Source organism: Helianthus annuus, chromosome 15 (genome assembly GCF_002127325.2).
Source record: "Helianthus annuus cultivar XRQ/B chromosome 15, HanXRQr2.0-SUNRISE, whole genome shotgun sequence".
Taxonomy (NCBI): domain Eukaryota; kingdom Viridiplantae; phylum Streptophyta; class Magnoliopsida; order Asterales; family Asteraceae; genus Helianthus; species Helianthus annuus.
Genome location: NC_035447.2, coordinates 62,583,868 through 62,602,209, shown reverse-complemented (window position 1 = coordinate 62,602,209; position 18,342 = coordinate 62,583,868). Strand labels below are relative to the sequence as shown.

At 37.1% G+C, this 18,342-nt stretch overlaps 1 protein-coding gene across 1 annotated transcript in view; it reads right to left on the bottom strand.

The window, feature by feature from the left end:
• LOC110942772 overlaps nt 1-18,342 on the bottom strand; it is a 76,407-nt gene that overhangs the window by 44,399 nt on the left and 13,666 nt on the right. The window contains exons 3-5 of the mRNA XM_035984344.1: nt 15,232-15,662; nt 15,069-15,128; nt 13,450-13,741 (exon numbers count right to left, since the gene is read on the bottom strand). Coding sequence (XP_035840237.1) covers nt 13,450-13,741; nt 15,069-15,128; nt 15,232-15,662 — 783 coding nt within the window. The remainder of the gene's footprint in view (nt 1-13,449; nt 13,742-15,068; nt 15,129-15,231; nt 15,663-18,342) is intronic.

Below are 18,342 nucleotides of genomic sequence, written 5' to 3'. Positions count from 1 at the left end.
TAGTAGGTAGTGGTACCATAGGAATTGACAACTCCCGTTCCTGATGTCCTGGGTATGTTTGGATGAAAGGAATGACCGAATTCGATTTAAACATAAAAACCGATAGACCTTTAATTTGTTTAAAGGTTTATCACCACTGTCACAAGGCTTGAATGTATGCATTTTCACAATACCGCATAAATGTTTGTATTCAGTATAGCATGCATCTCAATAAAACATAACGTTGATTTAAACTGAGTTTTACTTCAATACTTTGTTTTGTGCATTTTTTTTCACCTATGGTTTAGTTGATACATATTTCACTTACCATACATGACATTTTGTTTACACATGACATGATTGACATTGACATAGACATTTTGACATTATTACACACATTACATGATTTACACTTGACGTTAGACATGGTTTTTCGCATAAACATTTTGACATTTGGTTAAACATAAACATATTTACATTGGTGGTTTGTTTGGGTAAGTGATTTAAGTAACGAGGCGTGTGTAATATGATACAAACATGGTGGATACGCCGCTGGTACTTCCTATATATAAGTGTTTGTATGATATTACGCATCGCAGCGTTGTTTAAATCATTTCAGTTTAGCTATATAACATATTTTTCACAATACATTGTTTTACAAACAACTTGTTTTATACAACTTATTTTACTTGGTTATTCATTTAACCATACATTATTCTTTCAAAAATACATATCTACCATCGTTTTTCAAATGATTTACAAACAATACAATCAACAAGGTTCATGACTACATTTCATTAAACTTTTTTTTAAAACCTAAGTCATGGATCCTATTTTCACAAAACCTATGTATCTCACAGGCATTTTTATGCTGACGTACCTATTTTCACATGTGTTTCAGGAGCAAATGCATAGGATGATCGTGATACACTAGGATGGACTTGGGCCTTAGTGACGATAAAATGGATCTAGACTAGTTAAAACTTGTTATGTACGTTGTTTCTTTTTATTTTAAGACAATGTAACTTGTGGGTTCTCGTTTGAAACAATGTATTCCACCCTTGGGTGATGAATAAAATATTATTTAAATTACCTTGGTTGTGGAACAATAATTCTGTTACAACACTCCCCGACGTTTCCGCCACGATTTGATGTTTTACGTGGTCGGGGTGTGACAGAAGAGTTGGTATCAGAGCCAATGGTTATAGGGAATTAGGTTATTAGTAATGCTTTGACCTAGACTATAACCTTTCTAGGACCCCAACACAAGTTATCTTGTGTTTAGATCTTAAAACATGCATTTCACCTATCCTTAGATGATCACCAAAACAAGAACCCAGTCTTCTAAAAACGATTTTTGAAAAACAATCTTCTGTTTTCAAATGATTTATTATATGGTTTCGAACCCTTTTTGGTTTTTCAATTTGACTTTGAAACTTTATCATTTGTTTTTAAATGATTCTTTTGGCCTTGTGCCTTCCAAGTTTTCAAAATCTCGTCAAAGTTTTGGGTTCTAAATAGTGTGAACACGTGCAAACTGGAAGAGTGAATGCCTGTACCCTGGGTTTTCTGTCTAAGGCTAGAGTGTTCGTACAAATCCACATAATCGGACCAGTCACTCTTACCTGGGAACTCCTGGGGTGAGTGTTCACTTATAGGCGAGCATGTCTTCGCTAAGCATTATTTATGAGCCCATTTACTTTGATTAGTCACTGTGTGTTGTTTGTTTGCTTTGTGATACGGACAAATGACCACCATCCTTGCTTTGCTGATTTTGTTTCGTCTCGTTCTTTTCATCTAATCATCTCACTCGTTTCCTCTCATGTTTTCCTCTTTTTAGCATGCCTCCTCGACGCGAAAATCAGCTACCCAATGCCGAACTGGCAGAAATCATCGCACAGCATATGGCTGCTGCGTTCCCAAATCTTATGCTCAGTTTAACTAAGCCAACATCAATCAGAACGCTCCTTGTAACTTCAAGAGCTTCAATTCGGCTAAACCACTCAAGTTCAGTGGTACTGAGGGGGCAACTGGGCTCCTTCAGTGGTTTGAGAGCATTGAGAATACTTTTCGTCATGTTCAGTGTCCTGATAATCGCAAAGTTGAGTTTGCTTCAAGTGTTTTTCAGAAGAGGGCGTTAACATGGTGGAACGGGGTTGTGAGAGATCGAGGTGCTGAAGTCGCTTTGGCGCAAACATGGGCTGAATTGAGGACTCTCATGATGAGTGAGTTTTGTCCTCGTCATGAGCTACGAAAGTTGGAAAGGGAGTTTGACTATCTGAAACAGGTTAGTGGTGAGCACCGGGCGTATACTGATAGATATGAAGAGTTGAGTTTGTTATGCCCAACAATGGTCACCCCACTTGATAAGGCTATCGAAAGATACATCGATGGTCTACCTGACTCTGTGCAAGACATCGTTACTGGTAGTAAACCTACCACTGTTCGTCAGGCAATCGAACTATCTGCAACGTTGACAGAATCGCAGATCAGAAAGGGTAAATTGCATAGGAAGGGTGACAAGGGCAAGAATCAGGCGTCTGACAAAGGGGATAACAAGAAAGGTAAGAAGGGGAAGGATTCTGGCTCATCAAAGGGCTCCAGGAAGCGAAAGGCTTCCCAAAATTTTATCATCACTGCCCAACAGAACCAAGCGGCTCCTAATCAGCCAGCGCAGCCTCCCGCAAAGAAGCGGTATGAAGGGAATGCACCTTTGTGCAATAGGTGCAATAGTCACCATCAACAGCAACTCCCGTGTCGTTTCTGTACCAACTGTGGAAAATCAGGTCATCTTGCAGAGGTTTGTCGTTCTGCTAGAAATCCAGCCCAACAGGGAGCTCAACTACCTGTTCAACAGCAAGCACAAGCTGCACGACCTCACTATCCTCCTGGCTCGTGCTTTAATTGCGGAGACCTGACCCATTATCAAAACCAGTGTCCAAGGCTGGTTAATGCAAATCCAGTTCAGGCTCAGGCTCGTGGACGAGCTTTTAATATGAATGCTGTTGAGGCGCAAGCAGAAAACGAGGTGGTGAACGGTACGTTCTTAGTTAATAATCAACCTGCATCTGTTCTTTTTTATTCAGGGGCCGATAAGAGTTTTGTGTCGTTATCTTTTGAGCCCTTGCTTCGTGTGTCTAGAACGAAACTAGGTAAGCCTTTGACTGTTGAAGTTGCGAGTGGTGAACTCATTGTCCTTGATTCTGTTCTTCGCAACTGCCAGTTGAACCTTGACAACCACCTTTTTCCTATTGACCTCACGCCTATGCAACTTGGAAGCTTCGACATTATTGTGGGTATGGATTGGTTAGCCAAGCATCGCGCAGAGGTAGTTTGTTTTGAGAAGATCGTTCGTGTGCCGCTTTCGTCAGGTGAGATACTACAGGTTCGTGGTGAAAAACCTGCTGGTAGCCTCAAGCTTATGTCTTGTTTTCAAGCTCGGAAGTATCTGCGAAAGAACTATGTGGCCTTCCTGGCACATGTTACGGCAGATAAAGACCAAGGTAAGTCTATTCAAGATATCCCTGTTGTTCGGGATTATCCGGAGCTGTTTCCTGAAGAGTTACCTGGTCTACCCCCAGCACGCCAAGTCGAGTTCCGTATTGATCTTGTACCTGGTGCAAATCCTATTGCTAGAGCTCCATATCGTCTTGCACCATCTGAGATGCAAGAACTGTCTAAGCAGCTTCAAGAGCTTTCTGACAAAGGTTTTATTCATCCTAGCTTTTCACCTTGGGGTGATCCCGTCGTTTTTGTCAAGAAGAAGGATGGATCCTTCAGAATGTGTATCAATTATCGTGAGCTGAATAAGCTTACCATCAAAAATCGATATCCCCTACCTCGCATTGATGATCTCTTTGACCAGTTACAGGGTGCTACTTGCTTCTCGAAGATTGACCTTCGTTCTGGGTATCATCAACTTCGTGTGCATGAAGAGGATATTCCCAAGACAGCATTCCGCACTCGATATGGGCATTATGAGTTCACAATCATGCCATTTGGTTTGACCAATGCTCCTGCTGTTTTCATGGACTTAATGAATAGGGTTTGTAAGCCTTATTTGGATAAGTTCATCATCGTTTTTATTGATGACATCTTGATTTATTCTAAGACGCAAGCTGATCACGAGCGCCATCTTCGTCTTACTCTGGAACTCCTAAAGAAAGAGCAACTTTTTGCCAAGTTCTCCAAGTGTGAATTTTGGCTTAAGGAAGTTCAATTTTTGGGTCATATTGTCAACGAACAAGGTATACATGTAGATCCCTCCAAGATCAGTGCGATTAAGGATTGGGACACGCCTACTACTCCTACTAAGGTTCGTTCTTTTCTTGGTCTTGCGGGTTATTACCGCCGCTTCATCAAGAACTTCTCAAAGATTGCAGTTCCTCTAACTGCTCTAACTCAGAAGAATAAACCCTTTGAATGGGGTTCTAAGCAAGAAGAAGCATTTCAGACCTTGAAGCAGAAGCTTTGTGATGCACCTATTCTAACTTTGCCTGAAGGCAATGATGATTTTGTTGTCTACTGTGATGCGTCGAAATTGGGTCTTGGCTGTGTTCTGATGCAAAGGAATAAAGTCATAGCCTACGCATCTAGACAATTGAAGATACATGAGAGAAACTACACCACTCATGATCTTGAGTCGGGTGCAGTTGTCTTCGCTCTCAAAATCTGGAGACACTATTTGTACGGTACAAAATGCGTGGTTTTCACTGACCACAAAAGTCTTCAGCATATCTTCAATCAGAAAGAACTCAACATGAGGCAAAGACGTTGGGTCGAACTCCTAAACAACTATGATTGCGAAATTCGCTACCATCCTGGTAAAGCAAATGTTGTGGCTGACGCATTAAGTCGTAAGGAACGTACTATGCTTCATTGTGTTCGTGTTCAATCTGCTGTTCAAGCTCGATCTGATATCCAAGCACGCATTACTCAGGCTCAACAGGCTTGTGTTTCACAAGACTTGATGGGTAAGGAATTACCCTATCACATTAAGCCTGATCTTGTGCTGAAGGAAGATGGATCATATTATTTCATGGACCGTTTGTGGGTTCCAAGCCAAGATGATCTTCGCACTTTTCTTATGGATGAAGCCCATAAGTCTCGTTATTCTATTCATCCTGGCTCAGATAAAATGTATAAGGATCTTCGTACTCAGTATTGGTGGCCTGGTATGAAGAAAGACATTGCCTTGTACGTTTCCAAATGCCTTACGTGTCTCAAGGTCAAGGCTGAACACCAGCATCCTTATGGTCTTTTGGAACAACCTGAGATCCCAGTTTGGAAATGGGAAAACATTGCTATGGATCTCATTACCAAACTCCCGCGCACTAAGAAAGGTCATGATGCCATCTGGGTAGTTGTTGATCGTCTTACAAAGTCAGCGCATTTCCTGCCGATCCGTGAGAATCTATCTGTTGAAGATCTGGCTAAAATCTATGTGGATGAAATCGTATCTCGACATGGTGTTCCCCTGAACATTATTTCTGATAGAGATGCTTGTTTCTCTTCTCGTTTTTGGAGAACCATGCAATCTGCTATGGGGACCCAACTCAATCTGAGCACAGCATATCATCCACAAACAGATGGCCAAACTGAAAGAACAATCCAGACTCTGGAGGATATGCTTAGAGCTTGTGTGATCGATTTTGGTGGTAGTTGGGATTCACATCTTCCATTGATTGAATTCTCCTACAACAATAGTTATCACTCCAGCATCAACATGGCTCCTTTCGAGGCTCTCTATGGTCGAAAATGTCGTTCCACCAGTCTGCTGGAATGAAATAGGTGAGGCTCAGCTTACTGGACCTGACCTCATTCTAAAGACAACTGACAAGGTTAAGAAAGTTCGTGATAACTTACAGGTAGCTCGAAGCCGTCAAAAGAGTTACGCGGACCAACGACGCAAGCCCTTAGAATTCCAAGTCGGTGATCGTGTATTACTTAAGGTCTCACCTTGGAAAGGTGTGATCAGATTTTGGAAAGAAAGGAAAACTTGCACCTAGATACGTTGGACCATTCAAGATCGTCGAAAGAATCGGTAAGGTAGCCTACAGACTTGCATTACCTCCCGAACTTGGAAACGTTCATCCAACTTTCCACGTATCCAATCTCAGAAAGTGTTTAGCTGATGAGAACCTCCATATACCACTTGACGAAATCCGTGTCGATAAAACACCTCATTTTGTTGAGAAACCTGTGGAAATTATGGATCGTGAAGTCAAATGGCTTAAACGCAAGCGCATTCCGTTGGTTAAAGTTCGCTGGGAATCTAAACGTGGACCTGAGTTTACTTGGGAACGTGAAGATCAAATGAAGGCGAAATATCCACATCTTTTCCCACGAGTTTCCTCTAAACAAAATTTCGGGACGAAATTTCCACAAGTAGGGGAGACTGTGACATCTGTGCTTGTGATCATTGTAAACAGTTCAATTATCAATGAAATAAAGTTATTTGATCCCTATGTTTGTTTGTTTATGTTTGATGTTTTTCATGTTTGACTTTTATTCGATTTCAAACTCTATATCGCTTTCTGGAGAATTATACACAAACTGGTGCGTAAACGTAATCAGTTAAAAGCAACAAATACTCCGGAACATCAATTATGCTTAACATACCTTAAATAACCTTTACATAACTTAGAAATAAGTTTTGAAGGCTTTGGTATGGCAAAATCAAGTTAATTCGCTTACAGGGACTAAAATTGACAAACTGCGAAAGTATGCCGATTTGAACTGTAACGAACATTCCGGAACATGATCATAAGTTAAACACACCTTAAATATCCTTTACATAGCTTAGAAATAGGCTTTCAGGGGTTCGGTGTGGTAAAATAAACTTTTGGGTCATTCAGGGACTAAAAGTGTCAAAAAGTGCATAAGTTTGCATTTTCGCGCATAACTTACGTTCTGAATACTTCCGGACATCCAAAAATTTATGTAAGCATTAAAATATTATGTTTTAGTGTTTGGCTTGTCAAAAATCCATTCGTCGCGCAATTTGGACCGTTTTTGCGTCCGTTACGACTCCGTCGTAATTAACCGAACAACGCAATCGTACGGCCAAACGAACCGACATCCGACATATTTTTGAGCATTTTTTATGTTCCCTATACTTTAACATCCTTGTAGAGCTCAAAAATGGGTTTGACGGGTGTTAGAAGTGCCAGAATACGACTATACGCGCACAGGGACCAAAACTGCCAAAATGCAAAATCTACTGGTCTGCAGGGTCCTTACGGACCGTATGGGTATGCTTACGGTCCGTAAGCCATGCCCAGATCAGCAGAATTGCATTCCAGCCATTTCCAGCTGTTACCCCACCCTTGCACATGGTTTTGTTGAGTCTATGGGCTAGTTTAGGTGCCCCCATGGTTTTCTAAAACTATGGGCTTGATGTGTACGGCTAGGATTGAAGCTCGGATTACGAGGAACGATCTTAACGGCTCTACCAAATCTATAAATACCCCCATGCCTTGCCCATTTCCTTCACACTTGATTCTGAGATTTTCTCTAAGTTGGAGTTATAAACACTTCATACCTGAGAAATACTCGGAAATCAATTTGCGGGGACTTCTGTAAGTATTCTTTCGCGTTTTTCGTTCGTTTTAGCGTTTAAGTCAAACTGTGTTTGACTTTCTGCATTGACCAGTTTATGGTCAACGCGAAGTTCGTTTGACTTCATAACGTGAGCGTAATCACGATGGTTATAGTCCCTAGTGACTATACCTACTGATTACCACGTTATCTAGGCTCAGTGACGAGTCGTAGTTTCGGCCAAAATGCGTTTTCTCGCGTATTTTGTAACCAAACTACTCTAGGGTATTAAAACCGTTTGTTTAATACCAAACCTGTTTTCTAACTTCACTAAACATGTTCTAGCATGTTTAGCTCGTCGCTACTAGTTTTGTGCTTGTCTAAGGGTCGTAAGGTTAAGCGATCTAATCAATCGCTTACGCTTACGAACCCGACCCATTTTGGTCGATCATTAGGATCCGACCAAACACTTTAGTGACCATAATTGTATAGGAATAACCTTCCGAGGTTATACCTTATGGTCACATCGTTTAACTAGTTGTATGATCGGGAACGTATGTGCCTTAGGTAAATTACCAAAATACCCTTTCTACGCCAAAATTCATTTTAAGCCTATGTAACATAATTTTTGGTATCTAAACTGATTTAACAACAATGTTGAACATGTTAAGGCATATCTTGTTTATCATAGGGCTAGTTAGGCATTCCGAACGCGTTCTACGCGAGCGACGCGTTAAAGTAGCATAAGCTACCTAAGCGGGTCGTAACGGGTCAAGAGCACTTAGGATAGGTTTCGTTTTAGTACGTAGGCTTTGTTAGACCATATTACATAAGTTCCCACACTTATTTGGTTTACGAAACCTCGTACTACCCGATCCTCCGATAGGTCCGTTTATTAATGTAGATACCTATATAGGTGCCGCTTGATTCCGTGATCTTCTAGCATTGCTTGGTGGTTATCCTACGACTTCTAAGCAATCTCAAGTGAGTACATAGTACCCCTCTTTTACTGTTTTCCAAACATTTTGGGGTGAAACACATGTGCCTACTTGTTACTTTCATGCTTTCATGTTTTCACATTATATACTTGCTATGTTCATTAGTACATTGTTTAACATGACATTTCATGCTATGTATGTTCATCATACTTAGTACACTTGTTTTACATGACATTTTCATGCTATGTATGTTCATCATACTTAGTACACTTGTTTTACATGACATTTTCATGCTATGTATGTTCATCATACTTAGTACACTTGTTTTACATGACGTTTTCATGCTATGTATGTTCATCATACTTAGTACATTTGTTTTACATGATATTTCACGCTATGTGTGTACATTTGATTACATACTTAGTGCATTGTTTTCACATGTTTATATTTTGGGTATGACATTTGGTTTGTTTAAGTGGGACAATATACATTCATTAACTTTGATCACGCCGCTCGTTAGTAGGTAGTGGTACCATAGGAATTGACAACTCCCGTTCGTGACGTCCTGGGTATGTTTGGATGAAAGGAATGACCGAATTCGATTTAAACATAAAAACCGATAGACCTTTAATTTGTTTAAAGGTTTATCACCACAGTCACAAGGCTTGAATGTATGCATTTTCCACAATACCGCATAAATGTTTGTATTCAGTATAGCATGCATCTCCACAAAACATAACGTTGATTTAAACTGAGTTTTACTTCAATACTTTGTTTTGTGCATTTTTTCACCTATGGTTTAGTTGATACATATTTCACTACCATACATGACATTTTGTTTACACATGACATGATTGACATTGACATAGACATTTTGACATTATTACACACATTACATGATTTACACTTGACGTTAGACATGGTTTTTCGCATAAACATTTTGACATTTGGTTAAACATAAACATATTTACATTGGTGGTTTGTTTGGGTAAGTGATTTAAGTAACGAGACGTGTGTAATATGATATAAACATGGTGGATACGCCGCTGGTACTTCCTATATATAAGTGTTTGTATGATATTACGCATCGCAGCGTTGTTTAAATCATTTCAGTTTAGCTATATAACATATTTTTCACAATACATTGTTTTACAAACAACTTGTTTTATACAACTTATTTTACTTGGTTATTCATTTAACCATACATTATTCTTTCAAAAATACATATCTACCATCGTTTTTCAAATGATTTACAAACAATACAATCAACAAGGTTCATGACTACATTTCATTAAACTTTTTTTAAAACCTAAGTCATGGATCCTATTTTCACAAAACCTATGTATCTCACAGGCATTTTTATGCTGACGTACCTATTTTCACATGTGTTTCAGGAGCAAATGCATAGGATGATCGTGATACACTAGGATGGACTTGGGCCTTAGTGACGATAAAATGGATCTAGACTAGTTAAAACTTGTTATGTACTTTGATTCTTTTTATTTTAAGACAATGTAACTTGTGGGTTCTCGTTTGAAACAATGTATTCCACCCTTGGGTGATGAATAAAATATTATGTAAATTACCTTGGTTGTGGAACAATAATTCTGTTACAACACTCCCCGACGTTTCCGCCACGATTTGATGTTTTACGTGGTCGGGGTGTGACACACATCCACTATTTAATCTTTCAAGATAATCATATTCTTTTCAACAAACATTTTTTCCATATGTTAAACAAATTTCACAATATGAGTCACTTTCAAACGAAATCAACTTTCTTGCGGAATTAACCCTGTTCAAACAAAATAACCTACACGACAACTTTCCACGAAATTAGTTCAAACGAATTTAAGATTTTCAAACGAAATAGGTAATTTCGTGTGAAATTCCCAAACGAAATATGGTTTCGCACGAAATTAACTAATTTCGTATGAACTTTCAAACGAAAATACGTGGTTTCAAACGAAATAGGTAATTTCGTATGAAATTAAGTGACCTTTTCACACGGAATTATAATTTCGTGTGAAATTACTCAAACGAAAATACAACTTGATGCAAAATTAGCTAATTTCGTGTGGAATTAGTAATTTCGTATGAGAACTTTCAAGCGAAATAACGATTTGGTGCGAAATTAGGTCCTAATTCCGTGCGAAATTATGCTGATGTCATCATGTCGAACTGAATTTTGTCAAATTAATCAAGTTCTAGGCCGATTTTAGGTCTGATTCTTTTAAGGATTTGTTAATTCAATGTTTCACACATAATATGTGAAAATCAGTCCATTTTAACTGTGAAAACTTGATTAATTTTGAAAAAGAAGGTGTAGAAATCAGAATTTTTCCAGCGAAAACGAGCTAAACAGTAAGAACTCTTCCTCCTGAGCTCTGATACCACATGTAGGATCATGAAACGATCTTAACGAGTCGTTCAGAAGAGTTCTAAGACAGAATCAGAGGCGGAATTCATTGATTCGGTCTTCGTTTAGCTAGTATTCACTATTAACTGTCTTGTTTATTGATCTGACAAAGATTTACAGCACGGAGACACTTCGGCAGAGCTTTGCTACCGGAATACACCTTGGTAATTTCGTACCAAATGACATGACAAGACACATATATAGACAGGTAATTTCGCTTGAACATGACTCATGCGAAATTACACTTCATGCGAAATTAACATTCCAAGCGAAATTACCTGTTGGTAATTTCATGTGGAATTAACTTCTAGCCTAATTTCGACAGTTTTCTCGTACAACGTGCCTTGATCTTTCAGTATTAATCTAAGACTCGAACGAAGACGAAGTCGACAGACGTATGCACCAACAGACTCCCCCTCGGATGTTGACGAGTTTTCAGTGCGACTCTTCAGCATGTCAACTCTTCGGTCTTGATCGGTCTTCTTTCTTTCTCAGCATGTTCCAGGATCCATCTCTGGCTCTAACCTCGTCAGACTCCCCTTTTCATTAAGTTGGGATCGCTGTCTGGAATTAGCTATCGCCTTGAGATCAAACCCTGGCTTTAACTCTGTTTAAGACCACTACAGATTCTGAAAACATCTCCTGGCTCATCGTAGCAACAGGATTAGAAACCTAGCTTCTTCATCTTCAGACTCCCCCTCTCACTCACCTGGGATCATAGTCTGGAACTCTTTAACTGTAGCTAAGAATCGAAAACCTGGAATTAATCATCAGGAATTGAAACCTTGCTTTTTCAATATTTCCTACATAAATTCTACCCAAAACATAAGTTTTTACTTAAATGAATAAGAAAAACTTACTGGTAGAAACCACTCAATCATAATACTTACATCAAGTTCAAATTAATGACCTTGATTAACTATTCTAACTTCTTTCTCAAAACAACTCTCTTTATTCAACACACACTCCCAAACCTGTTCATCATGTTCAGCTTTCGGAATTTTGAAAATCAGCTCTTCAACATCAGTTGTCGAAAATCTTTTTGAATTTTTTCAAAATTTTAATGCTAAAAGACAATCTTTTTGGATTTTTGAATTTAATGAAAGCTGTAAAAAATATATACAAGCAATATTTTTATGAGTTTGTGTTAGGGAATCATATCAACTATTGGCAAGTTACAAGTACCGTTAAGCTTTTGATTTCATATTCAGAATTAAACAATTCGCTTAGATTGCCGATATACTGATCCTCTTAAATTTTCACACAAATTTCAATTTGTTCAGGATACGCATTTAGTGTTTTAAGAACTTAACTTATACGCGTGTACCATCTCTGAATATACTCCCGTATCCAGACAACTATATTCAGTCTTACAAGTGAGAGCACACTAATGATATCTGTTAAGGGGTAGATGCGAAACGATGAGAGCTCAGGTCAGAACTTCCGTTCGTGCAGAGAGATGATGGCTCGACTTTAGTTGGGTCCCCTTTAGGAGATCTTTTATTTCAACAGCACATGATTAGCATTTTTCAATGTTTCATCATTTTTGCACTAAGGGCGAGCTTTAAGATTAAAGCTATTTGCAAAGTATTATACAAGGACTAGGCTATTGCTCCCGCAAAATCAGAAGTCCTGGTATAATACCCCAGATATTATCACATACAAAGACCTAGTATGTCAGAAATAGAGTGTTTCAAACAGGATTTCAGGGGTTACCTATATATCCGAGAGATGTTACCCACGAAATAAGCAAGTAATTATTTAGGTTTATATCCCGATCAAACTTACTAAATGTATAAAAACCTATCGGCATATCATCAGCGAGACCGCTTAATGCTTTAAGAGTTTACATTTCTTTAGCATACTGCAACTGTCTAACTGATTAACTATCATTTTCCCTTTTTCACAACAAAACTCATTTTGAATTTTTAATCTTTTTTAATTTTTTTTAATTTTTTTTTACATTTTTCAAATTTTTGAATTTCTTTTAAATTTTTACTCCCCCTAAAATCAAAATATATTTTAATTTTGATTTTCTGGGAAAATTTGAAAACAAACTGTACAAGAAACTGACAACTGCTGTGAATTGCTTCAATTCGCCATTCACTCGACATAAACAATCAGAACTCCCCCTTACAACAAACTATTTTCCTATTATGATTTCAAAACACTTAAGTTTGTTTTAATCAAAATGGTTTTTCCGGAAATAATTAGTTTTGTTGTTACCACTTGTAGGATAGGGGTTAATTCATCACATTGTTCTTTCAACCACTTGGAACAATTTTAACAATTTTAGGGATTATCAACACAATCACTTGTAGAAAATCAAGTACAACTTAATGTCCCTAATTGATCACTTGAAGATCGAAATATCACAGTTACCAACCTTTGAATTTCTCAAGAAAGATGCCGATTCCTACTCCCCAATTACCAACCTGGGAGTTCCGGCAAGTCAGGTTTTTCATTTGAATAGATCCACCCAAGCCTGACGAACCTTGGGTGTTTTTTAGTGGGCATCACTCGGTTTCATTTCAACTTTTTGTTTTAATTTTCCGTTTGACAATGATGAAAAACTTGCATCATCCATTGTCTTAACGGAATTATCACCTTTTACTTCAACAGATGGCTCTTCTTGCTTTGACGAACCAGATTCATTGCCCGAATGTGGCTTGTCTGACTTTGATGAGTCAGATTCATTGCTAACAACTAGCTCCTTTGTTTCCGAAGAAACAAATTCATCGCCAGGAAGTGAAAATCTCACTTTCTTTGTTTTGTTATTCTTTTGATTAACCACATTTTCTTTCTTCAATATCCCGTTTGTCCTCAGATTTGTATCTGATGAATTCATTTTGCTTGACTGAACATTCTTTGGAGAGCAAAACAATTTATCAGAACTGTTATCTGATTTTCTGATTGTATCTGAGGACAAAATCTTTTCGAGATACTCCCTCGCTTTATTCCTTTTCTTCCTCAGTCTGTCTTTCTGCCCTTGTGAAAGCTTTACTTTCTGTTCTAGAACTTTATGTTCTTTGGGCTTTTCTTCGACTTTGACTGATTTCTTTGCCTTTTTATGAGATTCAGTCCTCGATCTTCCCTTTGATCTCATTGGGCAATCTCTGGCAATGTGACCTTTGATATGGCATTCAAAGCATCTTCTCGTCTCAAGTCTCTGACTTTGGCAGTTAACAGCAATATGTCCTTGGAAACCACATGTGTAACATACTCTGTTATCATACCATTCTTCTCCTCCATACCACACACTTAAATCATAACATTGTTTGGCTTTGTGGTAGTCATCACTTCTCTTGTAAGCTGGATTTGGTTTTTGAGCACCGTGGTCAAACCTGCACCACTTATTACCAACTTTTTGTGAGTTTTGATTTTCAACTTTTTGGGATTTTTTTATTATGATTGGATGACTGAACTGATGAGTTTTTATTGTAATTTTGAAGATTTTTTGGCTTTTTAACATTTTGTTTTTGTTCCACATTCTTCTTTACAGGTTTTTGCATTGAGCATTCACCTTTTTCAGTAGAATGTAAAACAGTTTCTTGAAATTTTTCTTTTAATTTCAAAAATATTTTCTTTTTCTCATTTTCATCATCAGTTTTATCATCACAATCCTCAATTATGACTTTGTCATAATTTGTGACATTGTCACTTATTGGAATTGCATTGATCGGTTTTGGACAAAGATGATTCAGGAATTCTGACGAGGTCACAAAACCTTTCATTTTCTTTTCAAGCTCTTCAATTTTATTTCTTACACTCTCAGCTTCATTTCAAGCTGAGAGATATTCTCAAGATGAGAATTTATTGCTTTTTCATTTTCAACTTTATTCTTTTCAAAAACAAGTTTTTCATTTTCAAAAACTTTTATTTGATCTTGAAATTTTATTCATTTTCTTTTAAATTTTTATTCTCAAGTTTTATCCAAAAATCTTCATTTTCTGAAGATTTTATTTTGTTTTCAAATTCTTTTTCTTTTTCTTTTAAAATTTTATTTTCCAATGTCAGACTTTCAACCTCCTTCAAGAGTTTGACATTTTCAAATTCCAATTTTTCGCAATTTACACGCATTTCAAGAATCTGTTTGTCATCATCTTTCTTCTTATCCTTCAAATTTTTGATTTCCAATGTAAAACTCTCCACATCCTTCAAGAGTTTGACATTGTAAGCTTCAGATTTATCACATTTAGAACACACAGATTCAGAACTTGATTCTTCTTGAATTGACTTTTTCTTGAGTGTACCTGCAAGAAAAACATTTACAAAATTAAGAGGATTCATATTTTCATCAATATAACAACCCCTCTTAATATCGTATTTGAAAAAATGTTTTGCTACACAACATACTCTGATTCTATCATTTATTTCAATAATCACATCCAAACTCATTTCATATAGATTCTTTTTAATTTCATCCATCAAATCTTTCTTCTTCTTATAATTTTCATAACTGTGAGTTTTAAGCTTCTTGATGAACTCATATGAATGGAATTTTGAGAACCCAGAATCTGTTTTTATATTTTTCAAAATATCATTCCATTCCGCAGGTAACGCATCTGCAAACTTTGATATTTTTTCAGCATCTGACAACCTAATATCAAACGTTTTCAATTTGTCCAGTAAATAATTAAATCTGCTTTCCAACTCATCTAATGTCTCATTCTTTTTACACAAAAAATCTTTAAGTCGGATAATCCAAACCTTCTTATCATCTTGTTCATATATACTTCCTCTACACCAACCACATCCACTATTTAATCTTTCAAGATAATCATATTCTTTTTCAACAAACATTTTTTCCATAAGTTAAACAAATTTCACAATATGAGTCACTTTCAAACGAAATCAACTTTCTTGCGGAATTACCCTGTTCAAACAAAATAACCTACACGACAACTTCCCACGAAATTAGTACAAACGAAATTAAGATTTTCAAACGAAATAGGTAATTTCGTGTGAAATTCCCAAACGAAATATGGTTTCGCACGAAATTAACTAATTTCGTATGAACTTTCAAACGAAAATACGTGGTTTCAAACGAAATAGGTAATTTCGTATGAAATTAAGTGACCTTTTCACACGGAATTATAATTTCGTGTGAAATTACTCAAACGAAAATACAACTTGATGCAAAATTAGCTAATTTGGTATGGAATTAGTAATTTCGTATGAGAACTTTCAAGCGAAATAACGATTTGGTGCGAAATTAGGTCCTAATTCCATGCGAAATTATGCTGATGTCATCATGTCGAACTGAATTTTGTCAAATTAATCAAGTTCTGGGCCGATTTTAGGTCTGATTCTTTTAAGGATTTGTTAATTCAATGTTTCACACATAATATGTGAAAATCAGTCCATTTTAACCATGAAAACTTGATTAATTTTGAAAAAGAAGGTGTAGAAATCAGAATTTTCCAGCGAAAACGAGCTAAACAGTAAGAACTCTTCCTCCTGAGCTCTGATACCACATGTAGGATCATGAAACGATCTTAACGAGTCGTTCAGAAGAGTTCTTAGATAGAATCAGAGGCGGAATTCATTGATTCGGTCTTCGTTTAGCTAGTATTCACTATTAACTGTCTTGTTTATTGATCTGACAAAGATTTACAGCACGGAGACACTTCGGCAGAGCTTTGCTACCGGAATACACCTTGGTAATTTCGTACCAAATGACAAGACAAGACACATATATAGACAGGTAATTTCACTTGAACATGACTCATGCGAAATTACACTTCATGCGAAATTAACATTCCAAGCGAAATTACCTGTTGGTAATTTCATGTGGAATTAACTTCTAGCCTAATTTCGACAGTTTTCTCGTACAACGTGCCTTGATCTTTCAGTATTAATCTAAGACTGGAACGAAGACGAAGTCGACAGACGTATGCACCAACAGACTCCCCCTCGGATGTTGACGAGTCTTCAGGGCGAGTCTTCAGCATGTCAACTCTTCGGTCTTGATCGGTCTTCTTTCTTTCTCAGCATGTTCCAGGATCCATCTCTGGCTCTAACCTCGTCAGACTCCCCTTTTCATTAAGTTGGGATCGCTGTCTGGAATTAGCTATCGCCTTGAGATCAAACCCTGGCTTTAACTCTGTTTAAGACCACTACAGATTCTGAAAACATCTCCTGGCTCTTCGTAGCAACAGGATCAGAAACCTAGCTTCTTCATCTTCAGACTCCCCCTCTCACTCACCTGGGATCGTAGTCTGGAACTCTTTAACTGTAGCTAAGAATCGAAAACCTGGAATTAATCATCAGGAATTGAAACCTTGCTTTTTTCAATATTTCCTGCATAAATTCTACCCAAAACATAAGTTTTTACTTAAATCAATAAGAAAAACTTACTGGTAGAAACCACTCAATCATAATAGTTACATCAAGTTCAAATTAATGACCTTGATTAACTAATCTAACTTCTTTCTCAAAACAACTCTCTTTATTCAACACACACTCCCAAACCTGTTCATCATGTTCAGCTTTCGAAATTTTGAAAATTAGCTCTTCAACATCAGTTGTCGAAAATCTTTTTGAATTTTTCAAAATTTTAATGCTAAAAGACAATCTTTTTGGATTTTTGAATTTAATGAAAGCTGTAAAGAAATATATACAAGCAATATTTTTATGAGTTTGTGTTAGGGAATCATATCAACTATTGACAAGTTACAAGTACCGTTAAGCTTTTGATTTCATATTCAGAATTAAACAATTCGCTTAGATTGCCGATATACTGATCCTCTTAAATTTTCACACAAATTTCAATTTGTTCAGGATACGCATTTTAGTGTTTTAAGATCTTAACTTATACGCGTGTACCATCTCTGAATATACTCCCGTATCCAGACAACTATATTCAGTCTTACAAGTGAGAGCACACTAATGATATCTGTTAAGGGGTAGATGCGAAACGATGAGAGCTCAGGTCAAAACTTCCGTTCGTGCAGAGAGATGATGGCTCGACTTTAGTTGGGTCCCCTTTAGGAGATCTTTTATTTCAACAGCACATGATTAGCATTTTTCAATGTTTCATCATTTTTGCACTAAGGGCGAGCTTTAAGATTAAAGCTATTTGCAAAGTATTATACAAGGACTAGGCTATTGCTCCCGCAAAATCAGAAGTCCTGGTATAATACCCCAGATATTATCACATACAAAGACCTAGTATGTCAGAAATAGAGTCTTTCAAACAGGATTTCAGGGGTTACCTATATATCCGAGAGATGTTACCCACGAAATAAGCAAGTAATTATTTAGGTTTATATCCCGATCAAACTTACTAAATGTATAAGAACCTATCGGCATATCATCAGCGAGACTGCTTAATGCTTTAAGAGTTTACATTTCTTTAGCATACTGCAACTGTCTAACTGATTAACTATCATTTTTCCTTTTCACAACAAAACTCATTTTGAATTTTTAATCTTTTTTAATTTTTTTTAATTTTTTTTAATTTTT